Here is a 24,466-nt window from a genome sequence, read left to right on the forward strand (position 1 = left end):
CACTCATGGTGACAAACACGTGGTGGTTGCAGACGGAGTATTAACGAGGAGGATGGGCTTGTTTTAAGATTAAGAGAAGAAAAACCAAAATGAAGCCGCTGTCCTGCTGCTTCTCTTCCTCCTCACTCCTTCTGCGCTCTTCTACATTTCAAAATTTCAATTGACCATAACATTCTCATAAGGCAACGAAATCGTGTAAGGTCAGAGGCTTTGGATTCGTCCCGAAGCCCTCTTAGATTTGACACCATACACGCACGTTGAACCAAGCATACACACTCACAGATATCGAAACCGGGAAGTTTGGACGTTTTCCGACGGTTTTTCGCCGATTCCGGCCAATATCGCCCGAGAGCTAAAAACACTCCTCTCTTCACGGGCTTTCAGAATATGTAAGTAGATCTTCCTAATTCCAAGTTTCATTTTCGAACAAGTTTGAGATTCATGTGTCTAACTCGAGTTTCCGGGGTTCTTGTTGAAGATTCGTGGTGGTTGAGTTGATCTTGAGCTTGGATGAGCTAAATGGAGTAATTGGAGACATGATTGAGACCTTGGGTAAGTTCCTATTCTCTTTGGCACAAGCCCTTAAAGAATTGGTTCTCTTAGCTTGGGGTTTTTGTTAATTGAGTGATTAATCCGAAATTATATGCCAACGTATATGTAGCATGTGTTGAAATTCTCTTACGGTGAACCAAGTTCGATTACTTCGGATATGTTCGTGTTCGTATTTCTTGAGCTCTTCCAGATCGACGAAGGGCAAGGCTCCTCGATATTGAGCAAGCGGCGGTAACTGTGAGTGGACTTTGTTTTTTCATAAAATGGTTTGCTTGTACATCCATATACTTACAAATGATTTCTAATGATTTTGACTTACTTGTGATCGTGCGGTTTACTGTCGATTATTGTTGATACTTGATACTTGAGAATTATGGTTTAGTTTTGCAAACTATTGTGGAGATTTGATGTTATTATTGACATTCATTTGGTGTGATATTGGTGTTATGAGATAATGGTTTCACTAATAGGCATGATCATGCATCTTCTAACTCATTGAATTGATGATCTTCGACACCACTTGGTATGCTTGCACTCATGTCATGGTACCCTTTTCTGCGGCAGTAGAGTAAATTATTGCCATGACATTCATTATGGGTTAAAGTCTCAGGGTCGGGTTAGAGTCCCAACTCCGTTCTTATTTTGGGTTCGAGTCGCAACTCATTTCTTGGGTTCAATTCCCAGCGTTTTGAGTTAGAGTCCTGGCTAAGTACATATAAATGGGTTCGAGTTGCGACATAGGCATATGTGTTTGCTTTGCCTTTGGGGGACTTATTGTGATTTGAAATCCATGGTTATTTATACAGTTTTGAGATTTATCTATGTATCTATATGTAGTATGGATTTTACACTACGGATTTTCAGCAAGGGGGTTAGTATGTTAAAAAAGAGAAATTTTTTGAAAACTTTCCTTTTGTCCACTCACACTCTTCTTGTTTTGCGCCCCCTTTAGGACCTAGTAGAGGTGATTGTATCCATGTCGAGGATTAGCGGGCAGTTATGCCATACTCCCGAAAATGTAGAGAGACTTATCCTTGTTGTAGGACCTAGTAGTAAATCCATCTGCGCATGGATAGAACATCTAGACTTGCTTTTGAGAATTTTGGCTTCCACATGCACATTAGTACTACTTATGAATTGAACTATGAACATGCTTGTAGTGGAGGGTCTCCGACCCATTAGGTGTGGCCATTCAGGATGTTCTGTTGTTAAACAATTGTGAACTTTATGCAGGTTGGTTTTAATCACTTTTTACGGCAAAATATGCCAATTTTTAGTAATGCCCCACCTTGAATTTATAGTTTCACATCATTTGTGCTTGTTTTGGCTTGTGTCACCTTACAAGTGTCGGCCAACATGATATGATCTAGGTTTTCATTTGAATATCTGGGTTGGGGTGTGTCATAAGTTATACTAGCATTTGCCTACACACTTTGTGTGTATGAACACATTTTTTTAGAAAATGAGAAGGAGAGAGGGAGAGAGAGAACGTGGGGGGAGTGAGAGGTTTTTGTTTATGGTTTTTTTTTTTTAAATTTTTTAATTTTTTTTTTAATATCTGAGGTATTTTAACATCACATATAGGTGAGGTTCAATAAAAAAAAGTAAAATTTGGACCTGTGAAATTACATTTTTGTCCATCATTTTTTTTGTGGGATAGAAGACTAAGTAGTATTTTCATCCTCTTTTGGTTGACAAAGAGGGTTTTATTAATTAAGGGTGTGTTATCCACACATCCCATTTTACTTCTCACACATCCTTTGATAATTTATGTCCATTGATCTTCTTTAATTCATCCGATCCGACGGCCGAAAATTAAAAAGGTGTGTGAGAAGTAAAATGGGATGTGTGGATATCACACCCCTTAATTAATAGAGATATGCTATAATGTATAGTCCATTAACACTAGTTTTGAGGGGAGTTGAGCAAATGTGGTGTCATTAACTAATGGAAAATTGTCTGCAACAGGTGTAGGTTCTTAACATTGTTCAACGTTTTCAAGTGCTGATGTCAAATTGTGGATCTACTTAGAATGGTGAAGTCAACCTTTGCAAGGTTGTTTAGGCCGTTTAGCAATATTGTTCGTTAATCTTTTCTTATCAAATTTCGAGCATAGAATAATATTTTGAAAACTTGGCCCTTTTTTTTAATTTTAAAATTTAATTGTTTTTAATATTAAGTATTCCGTATATATATAGAAAATATAATTGTTCTTAGTACAAGAAAATGTAAATTTTATATATTATTAATTATATATGCAGGTAATGTGCATTAAATGTTAAAATATGTACGTGCGTGTATTGTATCTTGGGAGTTTTAAAAAAGGGAATTGTTATTAGCACTCCAAAAATCTCATTTCACACTTCAAATTTTCCATATTTGGGAAGAAAAATACATGTGTGAAGAGTGTAAAATAAGATTTTTGGAGTGCCAATAACACTTCCCTTTAAAAATTCATGTGATTTAATGACTAATTAAGTCGTGTATGGATAATAATAGTATTTTTAAGAAGGGAAATGTTATTGACACTCCAAAAATCTCATTCTATACTCGTATAAGTGTATTTTTCTTTCTATACTCTTCACAAGTGTATTTTTCTTTTCAAATATAAAAAGTTTAGAGTGTAGAATGAGATTTTTGAAATGCTAATAACAATTGCCTTTAAGAAATATGTACGTATTGTATTCGGATTTTGCTAACTATGGTAGCAAAAGCATTGACAACTTTAGGATTGGTTATCAATGCACCCACCAAAAAGTGGCCATAGGGAATATAACAATTAAAAGCATATTTGCAATGATGCCGAGTTGATGTGAGCACTGACTTAAACATTTTATTCCACTTTTTCGGGTTGACGATCCTATTCGGATTTTCTCTCACATTAAGGCCGTTCATCGTAAATCGTATGATCAGTTTTTGTTAGGTATTATTTGTGTTTAATTTTAAATAAATATATTCAAAATGATTTCTGATCGCATGATGTACGATAAACGGCTAGGATGTAAGGATCTTTAGAATTCTCACAACCTGGATCCGGATGGGATCCAAACCCACTTTTTTGGTTAACTTGATAGTCCCAACGTTGGTTTTGCCTTTATGTTGTTGTGTATCCTCAGTGAGAAATGTCAAGGGGGAAAGTGAAATTATTCATGGATTATCTGGCATCTCACAGTTTAACGTTAATTTTCGTGCTAACATTATAAAACATTGTATGAAAAACATGAGGTATCAGAGAATCTAAGAGAGTTCCACTTTTTAAAGAGTCATCTTAGCATTTCTCATCCTAGTTGAAGATCTCATGTACAATATTCCAGCTTGACATTTTGATCTGGGTAACCAGACCAAGCAATAGGCCTCCAGAAAGCTTTGCCCTAATGTTTTGGGCTTTTTGGCTAGTTGGTTTGCAACAGAACCAAATATATCCAAAGCGAGACTGTTGTGGCTGGTTAATCTTGATGAATTATCTCCAAATCTGGATTACTTGGTTCTAGTTTTGTTTTCTTGTTGGTAAATTAGGTATCTGCATTTCACTGTGTATGTTTTTGTCCTTTTGTTTTTGGGGTACTTTATTCTAATGGATATGTTAGGGTGGCTAAATTTTTAAACCAAATTTTGCAAACCAAATAATGTGTCAACGTTAGCTTATTTGTTACAATTATAAATTAAAAAAATTATGATTTTTACATCTCTTTTTTTGTTATTGTTAATTTTGGATGGATAAATTTATAATAGTAAATAAAAAATTAAGTGACATATTAAATTTTTTTAATGATCATAAGGATTTAAAATTTCTCGTGTCATATACCACATAAAGAAAAAAAATACAGTAAAACCTCTTTATAGTAATACTCCATAATAAAATAACTTCCTTAAAGTCATAAAAAATTCCAATCCCAACTTGGGACCAGTTATGTATTCGAATAAACTTCACATTGTAATAAATTATAATTTCTTGGTCTTATTTTAAGGAAACACGCCTTCACATAATTATAATTATCAATGAGTGCAAAAAATACAAGAAATAAAATACTTGGCGACCAAGAAATCCTATTTAGGAAATACAACATTCATTAAGGATAAATAAGTTAATAAATAATATTTCAAATAGGTATTGAAATAAACTCCATATTATAATAAGTTATAATTTTTCTTGGTCCTATCTTAAGGAAACATGTCTCCACATCATTATAATTGTCAATGAGTACAAAAATATGCAAGAAATAAAATACTTGGCACCCAAAGAATTCTATTTAGGAAATACAACATTCATAATAAGTCAATAAATAAACTTTTTAATTACAACTCTACTAAGTAATAACCTCCCTGGAGTTATAAAAATTGGTTTCATCCCAACTGTATAATTTAGGATAGCTGGTTTTTCCATCATCCATTGATAAGCCGCATAAATGACTAGAACTTGTTCCCTTTTCTAAGTTGCATTTGGTCTACCGCCTTAGGCTTTTCTTCTTATTGTGGGAAGTTCAGCTCTTCATCTAGTTGCTCCCGAAGCCTAGAAATCAAAACCAGGCCAAAAGGTTTAACTCTAGAATTAAATCATAGTACCTAAATGGAAAATGAATAACCTAACTGTAAAAATCAAAAGTGAAAGAAAAAACTAGGAATCCTTTAGGATAGAGGAGCACATTGTGAGGCAATACGTATTATTGTGCAATGATCCGGACGATTTGTTGTTTAATTAGTCATTGTTTAAATATCATTCTTGCAAAGGATAAGACAAATGTATTAATTCTGTTCATATACGAAATTTTTATTAGCACTTCATAATAGTAATGCTGCATTTCTTTCTTTGATATTTTTTTCACTATACATGCGTGAACTATGACCGAGCTTAATCAAATAAACAGATCGACACCTTAAGCCTTTGATCAATTTGAATGTAGACTTGACCTTTTCTTTGTGGTTGTAAAGATTGTAGACTTGATCCAAGTATTTTCCGTACTTTAATTAGGTCATTTGCGGAAGACATTTTGGTTCATATGTCTATACAGCAAAATCTAATTCCAAATTTCCATTTTTTCAAGAAGAAAGGATTATGAGTGAGATTGTGGCACTTGCTAAAAAGGTTTGTGGTTTAAATAGATGATTGTTGTATGTGTCTATATATGGAATGATCACAAATACATACAATAGTCAATAATTTCCCGAAAAGAAAATAATAAACATAAAATAAATTATTAATGAATTTTTGCTTTGTTGTCCTCTTCCATTCACTGATTATACATGCAGGGAGCTGGGCTTATAGAAGTTAACAAGCAACTGAGACAGAGGGTAAGCAACTACTACCATCTATATTTCTTTTTTTTTTTTTTTTTTTTTTTCCTTTTTTTAGGAGAAATTAGGTTACCATCCTTTTTTTTATTCCTACTCCATTGATTAAAACTTTATTCCTTTTCAACTTTTGATCAAGTTCCTTAGGTTTTAATGAATGTCATTATTTCAATAATAAAATATTTACATGTCAAGATAATTAAATTTTATTACTAAATATATTCATGTAGTGTTAGAAACATTACATTTGGTATATTTATATTTATGACTAAACTTTGTATCATATATTTCTATTTTTAATTTGTACCCATTTTTGATTTGCAACCCTGTTTTTTTAATTTGTAATAGTTTTAAATTGTAATCATATATTAATTTTTTTGTTCCCATATTTTTAAAATTTTTTATTTGTACTCATGATTTTTTTTTCCCATTTTATTTGTACCTATAATTTATTTATAATGTACCCATGTATCTTTAAAAATGTACCACTTGTTATATGTAAAATTTACCAATTTTTTAATATAAATCTATTTATTTTTTTAATCTAAAATGTGTCCATTGTTGTTTATATAAAATGTACCCATTTTTTTAATATAAACTTCCCCATTTTTTGTATAAAATGAACCCATATTTTTTAAATTTATAATTACGTGCACCACTGTACTCATGTAATTATATGGGTACATTTTTTTAAAACATTTTTATGGGTTACATATTTAAACATTTTACTTTTGCAACAATGTTGGAATTGTACCCCATAGATATTTATATATGGCGAATGTACGGGTACATTCTTTTGACATGTGACAACCATTTTATCATTCATAACAATGTTTTCTTTTGGCCAAATTCATAACAATGTTGGATACATTCTTTTGGCACTTTTTTAACACTGTTTCCAATTGATTGATACATATATATATGCGAACATGTACTTAACATCTATTAATATACATTTTCAAAAGGAATTATATTGTTATATTGATTTTTTATTCAATCAAAATTTTGAAAAAAATTCCATATATTTTGTTGGCCCTTTTTTTCTATAGCTCATTAGATGTGAGGTTTTAAATACCATAAAATCTCAAGTTTTATTGTTGACATGAAAATATATTAATATGTTGAGGTGTACAAAGTTAAAGGATTTTGATCAAAAATTGAAAACCACTAAGATTTTAATCAATGAGTATTAGTGACTAAGACTGCACCCAAAGTCTTTTATTTAATGAAAAAAAGTCACTCTTAATTAAAAAATTAAATCTGGACGATTTTTTTCTTTTTTGTTTTTTGCATGGCAGATGGTGATGCTATCGCCGGACGAGATATCAGACCTGCGGCGATCGTGGAGTAGGAAAACCCGAATGTTGGAGAAGAAGGCGTGACATCTGAATCAGCCGCAAATGTGACCACCTGCTCCAGCCGTGTTCTCTCTTGAAAATGACTGCTACGACTTCTTTTTTCTCAAACTGGGGTGAGGCACTTAACTCGCTAATATATATGCTATTTGCTTTTGAATTTTTGCTTTTGCTTTTGCTTTTTTGCTTTTGCTTTTTGCTTTTTGCTTATTTGATGGTGTGATTGCAAAGAATAAAGTTAGTAAAATACTCGGAACTGTGTAAATAAGAGATATTTTGCTGTCCTCGTGCGGAGGGTTTGCTTACCCTCCGCTTGCTTATCATTGGGCGGTGGTTGTTCTCTCAAGCTGATTCATTTCAACATGATAAGGTCGAATTTCACACAATACCAATTTTAAAAACTTCAATTTTCTTTTCTTTTAAGAACATTTAGGGAAGGTCTTAATAAAATTCAAATTAATAGTTGCAACTTTTAACTCGTTATAAATAGTCACATACTTTTTAAAGAGACATCTCAATTATTATATATAGGGGAACCCCTATGATCACTAAATAACTCTTCATTGTTTATATAATTATACATAGAGTACACTAAATATTAGAGTCTCATTGAGTTCATATGAGAGAATTTTCAACACAATCACGGTTTATTGGAGCCTTGTGATTTGGAATGTTGGTATTACAAAGATGTGGTTGTTGTATCATGTTAGATGAACGCCGATTAACCATGAGCATCGTAGTAGAGTGTTAACTTATCTTAAAATGTCAAATATTTGCCTCAACCGGTTTTTAGGTTTTTCTAATCTATTATGTTGTGTTCATTAAACTTTAGTTGACCATGTGCATGATTTAAATTGTTTATTTACTTGCATATTACTTTATGAATTTTATATGTGATTAATATAGCAATTAGACCCTAACTTTCCAACAATTTTAAGACAAACTTATTGGTTTTTGGTTTATTTGCTATACGTGATTCAAAAACTTCTTAATTTAAGAAACTAAGTTTTGTTTCTTTATGACAATCAGTTGTGTGTGTGTGAGTGTGTGTGTGTGTGTGTGTGTGTGTGTGTGTGTATGTATTCATTTAGTAGATGAATGAATTGCCATTTGCTTTGATTGAAAAGTTACACTGTTTAGTTACATGAATGCCACTTTGCATACATTTGATGAGTTTGCATAGTGTGCAATATACGTATGTCTTACAATAGTTTTGAACCGATGAATATTTGTTCAAAAAACTGATTCAGAGGGTTTCATCATAACTCATTCATTTGGGCAATGGATCATTTTGTTTTTGCATGTTTTGGAACTTAATAAACTGTCAAGGTTTTAACTTTTGGTTGAAAGTTTGATCAAATCATTCATATAGAAAGGCAGGATCACTTTGTATGGATCGTTCGGTCCTTTTCCAGGCTGTAACTATTCGGTTACAGAGATGGTGTTGTTCGGGAAGAACTCTGTTGTTTCAGGGTTCTGTGAACATCCACTAGGGCGAGTAGGGCAATTCAATAATGCAATGATGCATTCCTTACGAACGGCCATTTTGTTTTGGAATGAAAATTAAGTCGTTTTGTTTTGGATGTATGTTACTCTAGATCAACAGTGGCATCATTAGGCTTTGTTATTTTAGTAGATGCACGTATATCAAGGTGAAAAGTCATCAATATGATGTTTGTTGCATAAATAGCAAAGACTTCCACAAATGCTTGAAGAGGTGCTTCATGCATATAGTTGTTCTGATGTAACAGACAAGGCAATCAGAAATATGACAATAGAGTGTCTTGTCGTTGTATATATATGTTAGCTATGGGAAAGTCAATGAATGGACTTCTAGTTGTGGCAACATAAATAGGTGCAGTTCTTAGTCAAATAAAGATTTGAACTCACTTTAGATGAGTTCTTAGTCAATGCCTACGTTGAAAGAATTAAGCAATCTAAAGCAGGCGTACCCATGAGACTTATAAAGTTAAAAGTGCTAAGAACCATGAAGGTAGGCTAAAAGACTAGGCACAAGTGAAGATAGAGAACCTATCTGTCACATCTTCTTACTTCTAAAAGTATGATAGTGAACTATTGATGGTTTCAAGGCAACCATAGTGGAAGGGGATTGTGGGGTAACTAGCTATCTTTATGAGTTGATATATACTTTTTTTTGGTTAAGCGATACATTTTGTTAGATTAAATGTTAAATTTGTAATGAGTACTGTTTAAGGTAATGAAAGAGACTTTCCAATAAATACTTCAAATGTGGGGGAGTTACCCAAGTGTTAGCAAATTACTGTGTAATTGAGTCCCAATACATGTTTGAAGGCCTTAACCTTAGAAAACAACAACTCTCAAACAAAATTTATTTCCACACATGAATGAGTTTTGTGATGGGCATATAGTACGAGAAGTCAACCAAATGGTACCAATTACTAAAATGTGGACTAGAGAGCAAGTTGTATCATTGAGGGAATGGGTTAAAAGCTCTTAATTAGAGTAGTCATAGTGGAAACCCAACCTAATTTACTAGAGATCCCAATATAGGTTCAAAAGGGACAAGTAAATTATGACAACTTAGAGTAGCACTATATATATATACTCTTGCAACCAGTCTCGCAATGATGCCATCGAGATTAGGTTAAACTTTATGCTTTCAATGATTCTTATAGCTTGGAAGACTTAGAAGTCCAAGTAGGGTATTGCATGATACTATTAATGAGAAGTCACCTATCTTGAGTGAGAAATGGGGCTGAAAAGAACTTAATTCTCTAGAGCACTCATGATAAACTAGGATTTTTTTCATGGACGAAATAACACAATAGAGCAACCTTGAGGGTGTTTGGAAGGGTATTGTGTGATTATTATTGTCTTGGTTTGCACAAATGGCAGAGTTGTTCAAGACATCGCATTTACTGATTAGCTAAGTAAATTTGATAGTTATTCACAACGGAAGGTTCTAGGCTAAAAACTACTATCCCGATGCAATACTTTTCCTACTGAATCCATCCCTAGTGCTGCATAGTGTTGTGTCAATTTCTATTAATGTGGGGGATGGTAGAAAATAATAATAATAATGATAATAATAATAATATTATTATTATTACTATTGTTATTATTATAATATTAAGTTTATTAATTGAATGGAAACTAGAAGTGGTGTATTATGTGAAATTATGTTTCTATCCTAATATGAATTCAAATGAATAGTTACAACTTTTGACTCTATGAATAATCAAATGCTTTCCAAAGAAACATCTCATCTTCTATAAATAGGGAAGTCCCTTGTAGTCACTAAACAACTTTTCATTGTTTACATAATATACATAGAGTGCACTAAACTTTAGAGTCTCATTGAGTTTATATCAGAGGGTTTTCAACACAACCGTTCTGATTCGAGCCTTGTAATTTGGAGTGCTTTTATTGAAAATATTACTTACTAATTTTTTTAATACACCAAAAAATGAATAAACCTAGTTGTAAAAGAAAAAAGTACAAAAAAAAAAAAAAAAAAAAAAACACTAATGACAGACATGAAAGGCGTTTATTCCAAATTTGAATATTGTGAGAATAATTATTAAAGTATTTAACTTGAACACTTATATGTATAAAAATGAATGAAAAATCCACGAATTGAGGATTCACAGTAAACGTTTCCTTCCCCCATGGAAAAAAGAATAAAAGTTCAGCAAAGTTAGAAGAAAAAAAAAAAAAAAAGGTAATGCTAGGGTGATTAAATTTGTAAATAAAGTTTTAAAAGTTAATGGACATGGAAGTTGATAATTGGTTTATTATTTATACATTGATAAATGTGCTTATTTTTACTGTTGATATATCATTTAATTTGCAAATTTACTCTCCAAATTTGATCTTGACTAAAAAAAAAAAAATTCCAATTTAAGTCCATGCATATAATTGACATGGCATGTGGTCAAAGGACTAAAGTCAAGTTTTAATCTTACGTAAGGCATTAATTGAAAAATAATATTTTATTCAGAATTAGAGTAAAGTTTGAGTGAGGATGATTTTCTTTGTGAGGATTATGGGGATCCTCAAATTACATTATCTTATCGTGCATTGTGCGGTTAGAAATTATTGTAAATTCTTTTATTTAAAATTGAATATAAACAGTACTTGATGAAAATTAACCGCATAATGTACGATGAACGGATGTGATTGGAGGATCCTCACTCGTAGTGTTTTATGTAAAAATATGCATGCAGCAACAGGGTTGCCCTCTTGGGTTAAAATGTGCAAGTACTTGTTGAGTAATGACTCCAACTTACAGTTCAACTTCCATTGAAGTGCTAAGTTTTCATGTGACTGATTAGATTAATTAGTTGGAGAAAGAAAACGAGATCAGGCCGAGTAAGGAACTCGAGGATAACACAGCAAGTTGATCAGGTAATTATAATTGATCGACTTGTGAGATTTTGGTGGAAGCAAAGACTTGGCCATGCGAATTTATTCTGCTATCCCTCGGATAAAGGAGCACATAGATTCCGAGGCTTAATGCGTATTATTGTGCAATGATCCGGCAGATACGTGACGATCACCGTTATTAATTTAGTAAATAAAGTCGAGTTATTGGAAGACATTTCTGGGGGAGTGTGACCTTGTGGGTTAGGACATTGCTTGCTCTAGAACAACCATTTATGTAATTCCTTCAAACAAAGTTGGACGCATTACATTCACAGCCTGGAATTGACACGTGTCGTTCTGATAAAACATAACATCACTCAACTTTAATTTTGTCCAATGATAAATTGACACATATTTTATTGTTTTTAAAAAAGTAATGAACGTTTTATTAATTTTTCTGAAGTTTTAAAATGTAAAGGACACTTAATATTTTTTTTATCGAAACATATCAGAAAATGAATACATAAAATACTCACTAACAAGTACTTAATAATTATCCTTAAAACAAACCAACGCCTAAACAAAATCAACATTCAGTCACATGAAGAGATTGCAGAGAGAAGAGGAAGGGAGGAATAGAAGTACCGACCATAATTTATTTATTTATTATAAATAAATGAATAAATAAAAGATATGAAGAGATTGCACTGCAGGGAAGTCGAGAGGGCCGGCCGGGATGGCAACGGTGGAAGAGGGTTTGGCCGATGGTGGATGGCAGGTGTTGCAGCGATTGCTGCTACCGCTGCTCTTTAGGATAAAGAAGTGAGAGAGACGAAGTGGATGTGACGACACCTAAAAAGAAATAAACCGAGAATCCCCACTCAGTTAGATATGAACAAATCTAAGAGATTCCATATTTTTACTGTCGTCCATTCCGCATATATGATGAACGGTGGTGATCGCATTCATCACTCATCACGCCAACTGATTTGCGTTCCACGTTTCTTACCTTAAATATCCAAAAATAGGAAAGAGAAACAAACAGTTGATATTAAAGCGAGATATATCTTATTTTTCTATAAATAGGAAATTTAATTCACCAACCTATCCTTTCTAGAACAACCGGCAGCACCCGAACTCTCTCTCTCCTCTCTGTTCTTCTCTTTCCAAAATATCTTTGGTTTCCTTTCACTGCTCTGCAAATTTCCCAAAACTTCAGACCTGAAACTCCCCGACGAAGGTAAACAAATAACAACGGAAAACCCAGTAAATAATTTATGTATGGTTTTTTTTTACTTCTTCTCTTCTATTGGTGGTAAATACAAAATACTTTAGGCTTGTTGGGCAGTTGTTTGTGGTTGGTGGGTTTTTCTGGGTTTTGATTTTCTTATTTAGATCTGAGATGCTAGGGTTTGAGGTCAATATCTTTAAACTTATAAAAATACCCAGAAAATATACGGTAGTTTTTGAGTTTGTGAACAGTTATATATGTGAAAAGTGCATGGTTGGTTTATTTTTATTTATTTGAATTAATTGTTTTTGAAGGGGTAGGAAGAAATGGTGAAAATAAGGAAAGAGAAGATCAAGATCAGGAGGATCGACTACTTGCCGGCAAGGCAGGTGACCTTCTCAAAGAGGAGAAGAGGGATTTTCAAGAAAGCTGAAGAGCTGTCGATTCTGTGTGAATCTGAAGTTGCTGTTATCATCTTTTCTCAAACTGGCAAGCTCTTTGATTTCTCAAGCTCCAGGTACCGATAATACTACTGTACAACATCCCACCGCCTTCTAAATTCGTTTGTAATTTTCCTAGCTTGAACGAATATAACCAAGTACATGACTTGACTTCTATCTGAGAGGGAGAGATTCACCAGGGTCAAACAATTGGGGAGAAAAATGTGTCACGGATTCGTCGACTATATATATTGTAGTGATATCCACACTTATTTTTATCTCTCAACACTCTCTCAATTTTCGGCTTTTAGTTCGAACGAATTGAAGAAAGATCAATGATAAAAAATTAATAAAAGTGTGAAAAATAAGAATGAATGTGCGAATAACACTTTATATATAAAAAGAGGAGAGTGCTAACTAGCTTGATAGATAAACCACGCATGTAAACAAAGACACATAATTTATGGTGTCAGCTTGATAAGTCACAGAAGAAGGGTTAGAAAATCCAAAATCTTTCACAGAGAGAGTGAGAGTTTTAACTGGTACGTACGAGGATATACCTATATATCTAGAATATCCAGTTCAAGAAAGTGAGGTATACTTTTGATTGAGACATCAAGTTGTCCAAGTTTGAGAAACATTTTATTAGTTTTACATGTTTTCAATCTTTGAAGTTGTGGGGATTATTTGTACGTTACTTGGTGATGCTGATCTCTTTGCTTATGCTACATGCAATCGTGTCTGCCATGCAGAACTTTGTATATATAAGAGCCACTTGTTTAGTTAATTATGTAATCTTATTACGATTGTGCAGTTTAATGGTTACAAAATGCTAGGAAAAGTATTATTTTAGACCATATTTTTTTGCCACATGTGACGGTTGATGATCGGATAATAATATACAAAATTAGTTGGGGTTTATGAAATGAAAAATATATATATCCTTTTAAATGTGTGTACACCGTTTTCCTTTTTAGACAGGCAATATATTATTTTCTTAGATTAGACCATCATTGTTACTGAAATTTAGATAATCAATTTTAAATAAATAATACAACATAAAATGATAGATAAAATACTCTTATCTAGTAAAAGAGTGTATCACTCTCTACATACTATATACATATCAATATGTATATGTATGCATATCTATATCCATGCCAACTTCAACACATGATGTTGTGTTATGTTCCAAAAGTAGTCCTTCATTCTCCCCTCCTAAAGTAAAATGCCTGTAAATAATGAATACGGATAATTTGTAAGGACTTAAAATACAAACATTCAATTATATATGCTTTGGATTTTTCTTACTAGGAGTAAAGTGATATGATGAAAACTTGGGAATTCATCATAGAAGCCTTGAAGATCCTTTGAGAAGGAATATGTATGCATGCGTCAAGTAGGGCAATGAGTGGTTCAGCTATGGCCATATATAACCTGTTTTTTCATATGCATTCATGAAATAATGAACGAACTTGAGTAGTTGCAAAGATTAAAACCTACTTAAATAATGTGCATGAGAGGAAGGGAGAGATTGATATGTAGAAATGTGATTGTGGAATAAGAATTTAGATAAAGTTGTTCTTTGTTTATGTTAGGGAAAAAAAATGTCGCTCCACATAGTAAGCGATGATGTCATTTTTATTAATAAAACTGAAATATAAGACTAAACACCACTTCTCAAGTGATCGTTTTAACCTGAGATATAAGATTTAGTATATCAATTTGTCATTTGAAATCAACGTGTATATAAAAAATGCCCTTATTGTATGCTGGTGTCTTTTAACTCATCTATTGTGTTGATGAAAATTCTTCTGAAGCTAGATTCTAAGAGGCCAATACATCTTGTTGGTAGAGAGTGAATTAGCGCTTTGTCATCTAGATCTTTCTACTTTTACTATTTATTCTTTACCTATACTCTCTCCAAGCCGAATACATCAATAAGGAATCGTCGCGTATTAGGGCCGACGTACTCCCACATATAGAGGGGCCCTTCTATGCGACCAAAGAATGCATACCATCGGCAGTTCGAGTTGACCTCATTGCCTTGTTTGACTATGACGAACAACCGGAAGAGTGATATCGTCCATGTCAACTTGACTAAGTTGTGGTCATCCCCACCTGATAACCAAGGTGAGTTGACCTCGTTCCCTCTGTTTGGAATTGGACAGGCCATAGGAAGTGAGAAGCTGATCATCATGTCAGCTCGACTAAGTTGGGTCGCCCCCGAGAGACCTGAGCCGAGTTGCTCTCGTTGTTGATTAGTCCTGCAACGAAAGGTCAAAGCTTTTGTTTTCCTAACCATAAAGCCCTTACACCCCATCACCTTTTGAGATGCCAGATGTCGATTAGATATGGTCTGGTATTGAAGAAATTATTAAGTAGTACTGTACTACGAATGAGGATCTTCTCTGGATTCTCTTTGTGAGGATTCTGAAGATCTTCAAATGATGTCCGTTCATTGTACATCGTGCGGTTATAAATTATTTTAAATTAAAGATGAATAGTATTTGATGAAAACTAATCGCATGATATACGATGAACAGACATAATTTGAGGATCCGGAGATGATACTACCATGTCATTTGTGATACTCCTATTCAAAATTTGACATGCGAACCACTTTATTCGCAGTTGGACTTTATATTTTATTTTAAGAATTAAAAATAAATTAAATACTTGAAAAAGAAAATACCTAGTGACCGGCCTCCGTTTCCCACAAATATCAATTGCAGCTCTCCACCTCCACGACTCCATTCCCACTTGTTTACCATTAGTTTCCATGGCTATCGACCTCCTTTTTTTCCCTTCCACTCGATACAACTCCCAATTGATGAGAGATTAATAGTGAATGTTAACGCTCAAATTTGGAGAGTTTAACAAAGATCAGTATGGTTGACATTTAGTGGGCTTAAGGTTAAAATGATAAGAACTAAACAAGAAGATTTAAATGGTTCACCTCTATAAACTGGACTACGTCTATTGGGGTGCTCAGACAAGGTTACAAATAGGCTCGAAGTAATCTAGTAGTCTTTTTTTTCTCTCTTTTTGTTCTACCTGTTCTCAATGGCATTCATCTCTCTTATATAGACCCTTAATGAGCCTTAAGTCTTTGGGTTTGAGTCTTTCACCGCTTCACATTTAATGCACTGAATATGTAGACATGACCTACTAGTTGTCCATCCGTCCTTTAGTCAACACGTGGTGGGGATGTGACATCCGTTCAGGTCCATTTGCATGTTTTCTAGGGACAACGCATACCAAGCACCTGCTCGGCACTGGGGTTTGTGAGGACCTTACACTTGTGCTTGACCTATAAGCCTTTATGTCCTTTCATAGGCTTTCTCTTTTGTCAATAGCCATCCCCGTGGCTTGGAGTTGATGACCGAGTAGGTCCGACCCTTGGACTTTGTGCTATAAAGTTGTCAGGATGTCAACTTGCCATCAGTGATCGAAAACTACTTTTATGAGGAAGCGCTCGGCTTTGTTGCCGGCAGGACTAGATCGCCGACCGATAGTCTGTAGCACTCGGGATCGTCCTTCTTGCTTTTGTTGGGCCTTGGTCTTCCTTCCTTTGGGTCTTTGTCTTCCTTTCTTCACTTGGTTTCTCTTCCTTGGGCCTGTTTTCCTTTGGGCTTCTAGGGGTTGGAATTCACTCAGTCAGTGAACTTCCAATCGATTAATCATTTATGGTGCTTTTGTGGGTGTCAGTAGGTGCCTAGGTGCTTTCTTAATTTTCAACCATCTAAGCATTAATCGGGGTGGTGACCAGCCTCTTAGAGTCGCCTCGGCGCTTGGTGGGGACTTTTAGAATGAGAGATTTTTCAATGTGACTGTCACATGAGGTGGCACACCACGTGTCTCTATGTAAATGGTGGGTTATGTGTGTTAAAAGGTTAATAACTTAAAATTTAAAATTTTCCACTACTTGCATAAAAACACGTGATAGATCATTCGTGTTCCCATCACAACTAAAAATTTCTCTTTTAGAACAGTGGTTTTCACTATCCATCACCTGGATTGAGCCACATGTCAACCGGCTGAGGGTTTCCCATGGATATATAAAGCAGCCAGCCACCTCCAAACTGTAGGTTAGGCTTACTTCCTCTCGAACCAATCTCCACTTCTCTCACCTCTTCATTAATCAATCTCCACTTCTCTCACCTCTCCCATTCTTCTTGTAAAAAGTCTCCTAAGCCTAAGAGATTTCCAAGTGGTATACACTTGTCAAATAACTAAACACAACACGAAGTGGATATCGCCCATCTAAGGCGAACCATGTTGGCCTTTCAAAAACACACGTCTATAAACATTATCTAAACCAACAAAGGAACGAATTGGAAATGCTTTTGTTAATTAAGAAAGAACAAAAAGCTACTTTTGGAGCATGGAAGTCCAAATCCATTATTTATAGCTTTTCCATGATGGGAAGAGAAAGTGATACTTTTTGGCGTTCTTTTAGGCATTGAAAATGAGATATGACAAAAGATATACTATCTGATGCTCTTTTACGCATTGAAAATAAAGTATGTATTCTTTCATTTATAAAATATAAGAAGATTCAAATACTCATTGAAAACAAGTAGTTTTCGATGCCTTTTTCCTCACCATAAATACTTTCTTTTTAGCGCCTCTTTTTACTCACCAGATATAGACACTGGCTCAACCTCTATATCTTAGACGTCTACTAAGGGGATATTGGTGCAGCAAGCATTTCCTATTACGTCAACTGTAGGCGTGGAGGAGGACTTCTCCTAGCTGCAAGAAGTATATCCACAACCATAACTATTATATTTTCCTCCATAACCTCAAGTTTTTAAGCTCCCTTGAATAATAAGAATAATCATAATAAAATAGTAATAGCTAGTAAAATAATATAATAATAATGATAATAATAATAATTTTTAATTAAAAATACACTGTTTCAAACAAAATGTGTGCCTCGACAGTCTTGCATCAACAGATAGTGAAGACTTGACAATTGTGGAATCAATGATACAAAAAATAACTTTCCTAACTCCTAAGTTAAGATATATTAGACCAATAATAAAGTGTGCTTAGATTAATCTTGCAACAAGGAAATATAATTCATTTACTTATAATACTAAGGTTGTATTCAGGAAACAACTCATAGGGATCTTTCACCTCTTGGAAAATATAGAAGGAAAACTGTTAGTCTATTAATTCTCATATCCCCAAGATGATCCCTCCAAAGTGCATTATGTTTAGATCTTTTCCAGTAAAGTTGGATGGCTCTAGCTTGATGAACTTGGTAAATCTGAGTAAATCATCAAATCAGTCATTACTTGCAAGTAGAGTTATTTTAATGAGTTGATTAGATGTATGTGATTCTTTCTTTTTATCCTCATTTTTTTTTTTTGGTAAGGCAATGGATGAGATTAAAATTACAAAGTAGAAACTTGAAAACTTTGTCAAGAAAAATAAATGGTCAAAAGTTAGCAAGAATTGTTTGTTTTTATTTTTATTTTTTTATTGCATCGAAAACCTCTTAAAAATATAGTTGATCATTGACAAATTTAGGGTCAAAAAAAGACCAATTAAGCAAACAAATGGTATTGCTTAAGTACTCACTAGTATATTATCTTTTTAATTTGACTCAATTAAAAGATGTCGTGTACTCATTGTTTTTGAAACTTAAGAAAAATTAAATAACATGGCTTATTATTTTTTTAAATAATAATACATGTGTTCAAATATTATTGGGTCAAAACCAAAAAGTTATTATACGATATATGATGAACGAATGCGATTAAAGGATTTCCAAGATCCTGACAAAAAGGATCCAGCAGGGATGCTCCTGGCTTAAGTATTATCCAAAATACAGTGGTGACAGAAAATACAACAATTAAAGATATTTGCAATGATGCCCCAGTTGATGTGAAACTGACTTAGACTTTTTAGTCGTACTTTTAGTTAACACGATAGTCCCATCGTTGGTTTTGCCCCTTTTTTGTTGTGTTTCCTCAGTTTGGTGACCTCATATATATGTATAAATTCCGACTTGACATTTTGATCTGGGTAACCAGACCAAGCAATAAGGCCTCCAAAATAGCTTTGCCGGTTGGTTTGCAACAGAACCAGATATCTCTAAAGTGATAGTTGTTTTGGCTGGTTAATCTTGAATGAATTATCTACAAATCTATATTAATTGGTTCTTCTGATTTCTTGTTTTCTGGTTGGTAAATTAGTTCTTCGGCATTTCACTGTGCATGATTTGTTTTTGGGGAAGAGAAAAAAGGGAGGGAGGGGGGGGGGTGTATTTTATGCTAGATGTTATTCTGTTTGCATGCATTTTAAAGTGGTTGATTTTGTAAAAAAAAATTAAACCAGAAAAGAACAGAGTAAACAACAATCTCTTGCAAAACCAAATCCAGCATGCATGTACCAATTTATTGGGCTTATTGAAAAGTGTTTTCAAACCAGAAGCATGGAAATTGGGTAACATGTGTTTTTTTTTTCTTGTATTGATTTTTTATCTATGCTGACTGCTTAGTCACACGTATTAATTTAATTTTATGTGCCTTTTAAATTTTTTCTTGTTTAATTTTTTCTGTCTAAACCTTTATAAAATAATAATGAAGCATGCTAACTATTTTTTTAATCCTTTTATGTTGTAAAGTACCAAGGATGTGATTGCAAGATACAAATCACATATTGGGGAAAAATCGAATCAACCGATGCTTGATCAGCTGCAGGTAATTCAGTTCAATATGGGTTTTTTTTTTGTTAATTTTTAATTTTTAATTTTTTTTAATTTTTAATTTTTAATTTTTAATTTTATTAAATTTTTTTTTTTATCATCTTTGCTCTAAAACTTACATTTTTAATCGTACAACAATTAATTGTGTCAAGTGAATGTAACATTTTTTGTGATCTGCACTTGGAGCTTCGAAATATTTTTTTGCAGCATTTGAACGATCGTATATTACTTTAACATAAATAAAATTATTACATGTTAGACTTCTATATGTGCATGCAGCAGGGTTGGCCTCTAAGACTAAATATGTGCAAGTAACTGGGGTTGAGTAATGACTCCAAGTTAGAGTTTTAACAATGGATGTTTTTGGGCCTGATGTTTATAAGCTTTTCATGTGACAGATTAGTCTATATAAATGACGGTATAAATATATTTCCCATTTAATTAGTTGGAAAAAGAAAACACGATCAGGCTCAGTAAGGAACTTGAGGATAAGACCCGCAAGCTGAGGTAATTATAATTTATCGATCTGTTTGTAAGATATATGGTGGTTAATTAGCTGGATGATCGTTTGATGAGAGTCTGCCGAAATTGGTTTGGCATGCAACAGGCAGTTGAAGGGTGAGGACCTTCATGACTTGGACCTGGATGAACTGCAGAAGTTAGAAAAATTGGTGGAAGCAAGCCATGGCCGTGTGATGGAAACTAAGGTCTGTTCTAGCTAGCTAGCTAATTTATTCTGTTACAAGTGAATTCAGGTGTCCCATGGCTTCTAAAATTTAGGTATCCTCAGATAGAGGAGCACATTGTGAGGCTTATTAATTAAGCTATAAAAATCTTCCGGATCATTGCACAATAATAATCTTGCAAAGAGTACGACAAATGTCTTAATTTTGTTCAAATAGGAAATTTGTTAATAGCATTCTATAAAAGTAAGTGCATTTCTTTCTCTAATTTTTTGCACCATGCATGAGTGAGCCATGACTGAGCTTAATCAAATAAATAGATCGACACGTTGTGCCTCGTACACACTGTTTTAAATCACTGTGTTTAATCAAAAGGTCAATAGGTTTCCGATTGACTATCCTTTGCATGTCTATCTTTCAAATTTATACTTCGGTCAAATTGAATGTAGACTTGACCTTTTTTTCTTGGTTATAAAGAATGTAGAGTTGATCCAAGTATTTTCGGTACTTTAATTAGGTTATTTTACGAAAGAAATGTTTTGGATTATATGTACATACAGCACCGTCTAATTCCAAATTTTCCATTTATTTCAGGAAAAAAAGATTATGAGTGAGATTATGGCACTTGCGAAAAAGGTTTATGGTTAAATAGATGATTGTTGTCTGTGTCTATTATGGAATAACCACAAATATATTTACAATAGTCAAGAATTTCCTGAAAAGAAAAAAATAAACATTAATTAAATTATTAATGAATTTTTGCTTTGTGGTCCTCTTCCTTGTACTGATTATAAATGCAGGGAGATGAGCTTGTAGAAGCTAACAACCAGCTAAAGCAGAGGGTAAGCAACTACGTACCACCATCTATATTTGGTCTTCTATTTTTTTTTTATTTAATGAAAAAACAATAACTCTTAATTAAAAAAAAATTAAATCTGGGCGATCTTTTTTCTTTGTTGTCTTTGCATGGCAGATGGTGATGTTATCTGCCCGAGGAGATATCGGACCGACGGCGATCAAGGAGTTGGAAAACCTGAATAATGGTGGAGAAGAAGGCGTGACATCTGAATCAGCTACAAATGTCACCATCTGCTCCAACAGTCCTCTTTCTCTTGAAGATGACTGCTCCGACATCTTGTCTCTCAAACTGGGGTGAGCCGCTTTAACTTGCTAATATATGCTATTTGCTTGTCTTTTGCTTTTGACTTTTTGCTTGTGCTTATTTGATGCTACGACGAAGAATAAAGTTAGTAAAATACTATGGGGGCTGAGTAGATAAGGGATATTTTGCTGTCCTCGTGGAGGGTTCATCTCAAGCATGATCAGGTCTAATTTTACACGTTACCAATTTTAAAACTCTAATTTTCTTTTCTTTAATTTAAGTAAAAAAAGCCATTTAGGGAATGTTTTAATAAAAGCTTATCTCCTTCGTGGGGCAAGCTTGTGTTCAAAGATACCAATGGAATTGCCACGCCCTTCTTTGACGTTGATGTAGGTCTTTTGTTTTGTTTCTGTGATTAGTTCAAGTGCTTATCTGGGCTTTGCTGTTTTTTCCTTTTTTCTGTACCTCATGTTTCTTTTGCCGTTTGGCTCCTCTCCTCACTGTTTCACAAATTCATGATGTTTGTCTAGTATAATCGTATTGCTAGGATGCTTTTATTCTTCAACATCTAAAATGAAATTGCTAATCGTTTTTTGTATTCGATATTTTCAGGCTACCTTAGTTTCCCTGGTTAAGAAATGGAGACAAATAGGAAGTTGCACTTCCTTATAATTTTTAAATAAAGTCGAGTTATTGTAAGATATGAGTGATTTGTGTGTCTAAGAAGGCTGTTTTTTTTTTTTTTTTTTTTTTTTTTTTGGGCCCCGCTTTTGGGTTTTTGGGGGGGGGGGGGGGGGGGGGGCGGCGGGGTTTGGGGTTGGTAGGGTAGGGGTGAGCGTTGTGACTGTGTTATATGTAAAACTATATTTGTATTGGTCGAATATAAATTGTATAGTATCTAAAGCTTTATATAAATGCAGGCCTATGAATCTCTAGTTCAGTTCTATGTTTTGTTTTTTGTCCTGTTCAGTTCTGTGTTGTGTTGTGGATTTATGCGATGGCAGGTTAAAAATTATGAGGGTTTTTTATTTTTATTTTTTTTATAATTATGTTTAAATATTCATTTCTCTCCTAAAACGAAACTTGAGTCTCATTTTTAGTCGATACTTAACATCCTCGAGGTTTACATATGTGTTTTTCTCAACACCATCCAAGATCAGTCAATTGTGTAACTGATAGGGTTATTAGTTGAGATGTTGGCCGAGTTGTCTATGTGATCTTTTGGCCGCGCCCTGAAAAGTTGGTACTTTAACCTCCTTCGAGGTTTATACATGTGTTTCATTTTGCCTTGTTTTGCTCAACATCATCCAAGATTAGTCAATAACGTACGTGATAGGGTTAGAATTTGACCATGTTGTACGTGTGGTCTTGTTGACCACGCTCTGAAAAGTTGATACTTACCTCCCTCAGGGTTTATACATGTGTTTCGTTTTGCCTTGTTTTTCTCAACATCATCCAAGATCAGTCAATAGCTTCCATGATAGGGGTATTAGTTAAGATTTTGACTATGTTGTATATGTGGTCTTTTATATTGAGTTCATCTTTCTTGTTGCGAAAAGAATTATTCTAGGAATATGATTGTAGAAACGTAAAGTAGAATCTAATAAAATTTAGAAGCTTTTTATTCTATTATGACATTTATTACCTGAAATAAAGTATAACCGTACCTATGATTAATATAAGTGAAATTTTTTGAATTGTGATATGAACTTGTATACACTTTTTAATTTGTCATATAAATTGGAACTTTAAGCAATTTGTCATATCAACTTTTTGAAATTGTTAATTAGTCATCTCACCCTAATTCCATTGTGTTTTCCATCTAATATAAGTCATGTGTGAGGCACATGACTTGTGTTCAAGACTATTTTAGTCATTTTAGCATCCTTTTCACAAGGTATTTTTTTATTTTTCCTTAGTACAAACACTTAAATTTTGTGTTTGAGAGTATTCACGGGGATCAATGTGAACAAAATCTCTGAGAACAAGTATAACGTAGCAGCAGCCCCTTCTGTAGCTTTAGAAACCCTAGAGTTTTTTGTCGAATCCAACTTAATAAAAGGGAAGTGAAGTGTTAGAATGACCCAAATAACTCTAAAGACAAGTCATGTGCGAGGCACATGTCATACATGACTTATATTGGATGGAAAACTCAATAGAGTTAGGGTAAGATGACAAACTAATGATTTCGAAAAGTTGGTATGACAAATTGAAAATTGTGTACAAGTTCATATGACATTTCAAAAATTTTCCCTTAATATAAATAAAGGTACAAAGCTGAGTGAAAACGCACATCGCACAAAAGAATGAGGCTGATAGTAGGTATAAGATATTAACGTGATTTAATCGTGACCGTTTAAATAGAAGGAAAAAAGAGAGTTGAGAGAATCCTACTCCTTACTTAAATCCACTGGAGGAGCCAAAATGCTCTTAGTTTAATTATATAAAATTATATTATACAATATACAAACAATCTCTTTTTCTTATATCATTTTTCTTATCACTTCTTGTACATATATATTTTAAGTTCGAATTTGTTTAGATTTTAACACGTACTTATTTAATAACGAAAAATCGTGGATCACCTTGTGAAACTTTTCATAAGCTAACTAATATTGTGAAAAATACATTATCAATTCTTTATTCATAAAGATTTAAATCTTTAACCAAGCCCACCCGATGAAAAATTACTAACTCCACCCTTACGAAATCCCCAAAATAACCTGGCTACTCGCATTGCACTTAT

General features: G+C 33.6%; 1 protein-coding gene across 3 annotated transcripts; it reads left to right on the top strand.

Annotated features, from left to right (window-relative positions):
• The first annotated feature begins 84 nt into the window (after nt 1-84).
• On the top strand, nt 85-21,774 carry LOC137717340 (MADS-box protein AGL24-like). Of its 3 annotated transcripts, none has more exons than XM_068456665.1 (13): nt 85-389; nt 479-552; nt 662-789; nt 5,522-5,635; nt 5,800-5,841; nt 7,140-12,783; nt 13,089-13,291; nt 19,855-19,930; nt 20,381-20,442; nt 20,543-20,642; nt 21,213-21,254; nt 21,419-21,460; nt 21,592-21,774. In XM_068456665.1, the coding sequence occupies exons 7-13, from the start codon at nt 13,101-13,103 to the stop codon at nt 21,772-21,774; spliced, it is 696 nt and encodes a 231-aa protein (XP_068312766.1). In that variant the 5' UTR covers nt 85-389; nt 479-552; nt 662-789; nt 5,522-5,635; nt 5,800-5,841; nt 7,140-12,783; nt 13,089-13,100. The 3 variants fall into 3 exon arrangements, with proteins under 3 accessions (XP_068312766.1, XP_068312765.1, XP_068312764.1); XM_068456664.1 differs by having other exon boundaries at nt 5,562-5,635; XM_068456663.1 differs by having other exon boundaries at nt 5,562-5,841.
• The last annotated feature ends 2,692 nt before the right edge of the window (nt 21,775-24,466 follow it).

Source organism: Pyrus communis, chromosome 15 (assembly GCF_963583255.1).
Source record: "Pyrus communis chromosome 15, drPyrComm1.1, whole genome shotgun sequence".
NCBI classification, from domain to species: domain Eukaryota; kingdom Viridiplantae; phylum Streptophyta; class Magnoliopsida; order Rosales; family Rosaceae; genus Pyrus; species Pyrus communis.